This window comes from Diadema antillarum, unplaced genomic scaffold, assembly GCF_040938485.1.
Source record: "Diadema antillarum isolate AM-2024a unplaced genomic scaffold, OU_Dant_1.0 seq00000649_RagTag, whole genome shotgun sequence".
Classification (NCBI taxonomy): domain Eukaryota; kingdom Metazoa; phylum Echinodermata; class Echinoidea; order Diadematoida; family Diadematidae; genus Diadema; species Diadema antillarum.
In genome coordinates this window covers 1,679,268-1,684,696 of record NW_027271563.1, presented here as the reverse complement: position 1 = coordinate 1,684,696, position 5,429 = coordinate 1,679,268, and the positions used below count along the sequence as shown (strand labels likewise).

Here is a 5,429-nt window from a genome sequence, read left to right as displayed (position 1 = left end):
ATAATCAAATAGCGTCCTTTTTCATCAAAACTTCTTTTAAATACAGGTTGGATTAAGGATAATCCTAGTCTGGTTTAACATTGTTAATAATATTGGAGGTCACCATGGTATACATTAGTGTGTGTGTATGTGTGTGTGTGTGTGTAAGCAACCAAATTAAAGTACCTTCAAGATGAAATTTAGGAAAGTTTACTTTATTCAGAATTTGGCTCTTCCAATTCAATCCAATGCTTCGTCATCAGATCTTGCTACTATGTTCATGTCTACTTGTGATGACGTAATAATGGCGGGAATATGTGAATTTGCATTCACTCATGAAACCAATTAAGGTAAATAGAAATGTTTATGAACAAATTGTACGTCACTTACAATCAAAGTAAATTACCAGCATACTACAAACGATAGGAGTCGTGATTTGCATTAGAGAAAATGTAATTTCAGTATTGTTAGTCAAATCCATTTTAAATTGCAGAGAAAGGACATGCTGAAGCCATAAAGATCCAATCAAATTTGCTTGCACTGGTGTAGGTTAATGGGAAATGTCGATTTACACCTTAAAGCCACTGTTTACCCTTGGGAGAAGTGATTAAAAAATGTTCGAGCTATCACATTTGATGCATATGTATTATAGTTTAGTTGTACACTGTATTACAAAATGTCCTCCCGTATAAAACATTTTGCAAGAAAGCTGCAAATATAGGGAGATGTCACTAATTTTTTCAATAAACCATAACTATAAAAGGTTTACTCTAGAAACAATTTTAAAGTGAGGCAGTCCTCACGAATTTCAAAAAAAAAATGTCGTTGTTGGTACCACCAATGAACTACTTTCACCAAAAAAAAAACATCAAATAAGCTCGTAAATTTTGATTGAAAAAGTGTGAATCTGCATGGTGAATATGCTAATGAGCAAGTCTTGGCGGAGAGTCAGACGTCACCGAGGCACAACTCTTCCCAGCCGTGTTCTGCTCGCGCTCCCTAGTTATTTATAAATTCATGTTTACTATTTATTTTTATATCAATTATATGTATAAATAAGCTTGAAATATTTTGTTTGGAATAATAAAACCACATATTGTCACATTTTATGACAAAATCAGATATGATCATTTTAACACTTAAATTGGTTTTCTGAGGCACGGCTGTCAACTTAGTGAGTTGGGCAACAATGACGTTGAACCTTTTTGCAGGCTTTTACACGATCGCTTCCAGGAATTATTTTAAAAAAATCGCGTACAGAGACAGTGTTTGCTTTCCACGTGTATAAATTGGTGAAAGGTTATATTTTTTACTCTTCTTAATTATCATACAGTGATAATTCTCAGGACTGCCTCCTTTTAATAAAACTATCGTTCACATTTTTCATATCTAAAGGCATCGTTAACCATTTGCAAATGAAACAAAAACCCAGCTTTACTGCTTTAAAATAGTTCTAAAATGTGAGTTAAGGATAGAAACAAATAATGTAAAGATGTTAATCAATATAATCAATGTTAAGTATTGTTAAATGTCCAAAATGTGAACAATAGCTGTAATAAAAAAATGTTTCAAGACTAAACCGTCTACAGTTATGGTTTATTGAGAAAAATAGTGAGATATCCTTATATTTTAGACTTTAATGCAACACGTTTATGTGGTTAGGTGTTTTGTGATACAACTGGCCTACATGCATTTATCAAATGTGATAACATTTTTCAAATCAGTGCTCCAAATGGTGACAGTACCTTTAACATGAATATACTGCTTTATATTTTTACATTGGTTGATTCTATTCCTAACTCACGCTTAAAAACTATTTTGAAGCACTAAAATTGTTTTTTTTTTTAATCTACAAATAGTAAATAGTGGCTTTAGGATCGATGACGGATCTACATCATCCTATTGCGTTAATATCAGTGTCGGGAAACAAATCGGATCAAGCTGACGTTTACCATGTTTACGATAATGAGCGACCACGATGACAAGGCAGAACAAAGTTACATAGCAGTAACACTAAGTGCCATTGGCTTAGCGTAATGACATGCTCACAGTTGGATTTAGAAAGACAGTATCACTGCATGATTTTAGCGTACGTTATTTTCATATTTCTTTTTTACACTTGAGGTGATCGTGCCAAGTGAGCGCTGATACTGAGTGAACAATAGATATAATAATAATAATAATAATACATGCAATTATAATAAACCCCATTTTGTTTAAGGAAAGTATGAAATTGCAGATATGACACCTTATCACTTAGATGCCAAGGTAACGTTCATTAGCCTTGACACGTCATATTCAAATGGAGGTTTCTTTAAAGAAACAGAACCGCAATGGACTGGGAAGTCATATTGTTGACGTTCAGGTCAGTTCATTAGAAGCATATCTTTGTTGTTGTTATTTTTTTCGTTGTTTGCAGATGAATAACATAGTCGAAGACAATCTTAGTACTTTCCCATCGGCACTAATACCTCAAGGTGATCACAAACATGGATCCTGCTTTAACGTCATGAGCATCATCATACGATGAAAATGATGTTTTCGCTTTGCTGGTATGAAATGAAAATTCGAATGATATTATCTTTTGTAGAGCTTGGAAAACACAAACCACTAATTTCATCACGCCAATATTGTCGTCGCTATTGTTCTCATCACTTCTCTAAACTTTGATATTCATATTTGCTGTAGTTATGATCATCGTTGTCATCATTACCAGATCATCAATACTGCAAATCTGAAAAGTGAAGTAACTTTAGATTTCGACAATGATTAATAGTGCCGTTATGACTCTCTGGAGTGATTGATGTCATTCAAGTCCAAAGAGTTGGCAAAAAAGGACGAAAAACACATCTATGAAATAACAATACACCACGGGGTAAAATAGTACACCAAACATACTATATGGAATATACGATATACAAAGATTAATCTCTCCCTGTTGTTCTATGATGGAATCGGGAGTTCCGTTTTACGAACCGAAGTTTTCGTGAACCACCTGCCTGTCCAGAAGCCAAACATCTGGCTTTTTGTTATCATTCAGCGTTCCGCGTAGAAAGTCGGTCTCGATAAAAAGATCACAGTGCTACTGGGTCAACCCACCGGACTCACCCTTTTTTTGTCCACTTTTCTAATTTTCTCAGAGGTGTATCCAAGGTCAGTCGAGTTGGAGACTGATGAGTGGTCACACTTTCGTCCAATTGGATCCATCGCTGTTTAGTGCGCATTACTTTTTTCTCACTTTACCCGCGTTCCTGGTTGGTTGCATTTTCTCGGTCGTCGTATTGGTCCCCGGTCGCCCGGGATGCGAGGAGGAAGGGGGTGACGAAGAATTGGTTGTTCCGCTTCCGGGGCTCTTGATCTCCAATCTCCGCTGTTTCATGCGTCGGTTCTGGAACCATATCTTGACCTGGCGTTCGGAGAGCTCGAGAAAGTCAGCGATTTCGATTCGGCGGGGCCTGCAGAGATAGCGGTTGAGGCGGAACTCGCGCTCGAGTTCGAGCAGCTGGGTTGTCGTGAATGCAGTCCGCACTCGACGATGTCGAACGGTCTGTCCTGAGAAAATATGCAAAGGAGGAGAAGAATTACAAATTTTGCCGGCTTGAGAATTATGCTAACTGTAAACACAGTAAATACGTTTCAATTTTCACTCACATCCACGCTTATCAATCATTGATTGTCCTACACAAAATCTTAATTTGTCTCATGACATCTCTTGGGCTAACATTTCTTTATAACAAGTATGACTATCTGAATGACCTGATGGCAACTGAAATTGATCTAAACTAGTAAGTCGATAAATGAATAGGTCATGACATGAGCTGACGATCTGAATGGGATGGTATGAAAATAGCAGAGGACATTTGGTGTCATATTTTTATCCCAGGGGAAACGTTAACCAGTCTATAATCTTTGGAGCTTTCTACCACAGTTACATGACAATCAGTTGGCAAAACTCGTGAATAGTGTGGTCTCATGCTCATATAATAGTGTTTTGATGTTTGAAATGTTTGCTGTGGGATCGTAGTAACCGACCTGTTGTTCGCTCTTGTTCGTCTTCCGGATCCTGCTCGACCTCGTCTAATTTGACGGGGGGCGTGTCGATCACCCAGGGGTATTCCGGGAGTCTGACTGTCGGGATCGCCAACTGGGGGCCGCTACGGACCTTTTCCAAGACACACCCTTCGCTCCAGGCGCCATCGGCATAAGCGCACGAGGATATTTCGCCCAAAGACGGAGATGAATCAGGGGTAGAGGATGACGTAACAGGTGGGTCCCACAAGGCCGGTGATGACGTTGACGACGTCAATGGAGGTATGGAAGGGAGAGCGTCTGGAGTGGACGGGATTGCGACCGCTGCTCTAGGAGAGAGATCGCAAGGGAGAGCGGGCCATGTAGCGAACATGGCATCACAGGTTTTTTTTCGGGAAAGGTGATGGAGGTGCGTTATCGGAGGGAGACCTTTTGATGGATCGGTGCGACGCACCTGCCCGATGGGGCCTGGCTTCGATGTCTCGCAAGAGGGGGTCAAGGGCTACCCCTCTGGCGGATCGGCTGCGGCTGACATCAAAGGGAGCGCGATATACAAGGCGGAGCAAACGAGGAGACAGGCAACGAACACACCTGTAACTCCTGCCTACTCCTTTAATGGTGGCTACTTCACAGGTCAAAATGTTAGTGGTCCTACCGAAATAAAAGTTGGACCTTGCCTTCAACGACAGGGACATCTATGAAAATTCTGCAAACAAGATGCTGCTTATAAACCTCAAAAAATGCACATACTGCACCCTCGACAGGGCAATGCATTAATATTCATTAAAATACAGACCCTTTATTTATTGGTGTCATTTGTCCGGTTTTGTCAGTCCCGCCTCACGGTTTTTGTAATTCCCATACCGGACACTGCGACGTGAAAAGGTGACACTTAATATGGAGTGAAATACAGACAGACAGAGAGAAACAGAAAGAAAGAGGAAAAGAAAAAGAGAGAAATGGGGGGGGGGGGTATGAACATCAACAAAAAAAGGGGTAGAGAATGGCAGAGAGAGAAAAAAAGGAGACCATCTATGGAGACGAAACTGTAAAGCTACGCGGGATTCGCTAAGAGCGATCGGCTTGCTGAAATTTGCCGTCATATTCTCAGGGAGGTGTGAACAGTCGGTAACCGGGGGATTTCTCCAGTATCATGGCTGGCGCTTGCCTCCCTTCACCCCATGTCCATTTCTAGCTATAGGACAGGATGTCTTAGTTTCCTCTCCCTCTATCTTTTCTTTGTTTTCTTTGGTTGGAGTACTCCCTTACCCTTTCTCTCTCCCTATATTTCTCTCTTTAACTCTCTGTCTACCCTTCTCAGCCTATATGCTTCCTATTCTTTATGCTTTTTTCCCCCCATTCGGTTCAATTCCCTGAGACGCAGCAGTGATTGAGCGCCGAGGTCAGCCTGATGAAAGCAT

At 40.2% G+C, this 5,429-nt stretch overlaps 1 protein-coding gene across 1 annotated transcript; it reads right to left on the bottom strand.

The window, feature by feature from the left end:
- Window positions 1–2,802: 2,802 nt before the first annotated feature.
- LOC139736505 (uncharacterized) lies at window positions 2,803–4,607 on the bottom strand. Its single transcript, XM_071647254.1, has 2 exons — window positions 4,012–4,607; window positions 2,803–3,531 (listed from the first exon to the last, which is right to left on the bottom strand). The coding sequence occupies exons 1-2, from the start codon at window positions 4,379–4,381 to the stop codon at window positions 3,203–3,205; spliced, it is 699 nt and encodes a 232-aa protein (XP_071503355.1). The 5' UTR covers window positions 4,382–4,607; the 3' UTR covers window positions 2,803–3,202.
- Between the last annotated feature and the right edge of the window lie 822 nt (window positions 4,608–5,429).

Bases quoted from the DNA above. Each gene is read 5' to 3' on its own strand.
- LOC139736505 (XM_071647254.1), bottom strand. From the start codon at position 4,381: ATGTTCGCTACATGGCCCGCTCTCCCTTGCGATCTCTCTCCTAGAGCA. The intron at 3,532-4,011 runs GTCGGTTACTAC...ATATTTTCTCAG, and splicing joins CGAACAAGAGCGAACAACAG to GACAGACCGTTCGACATCGT.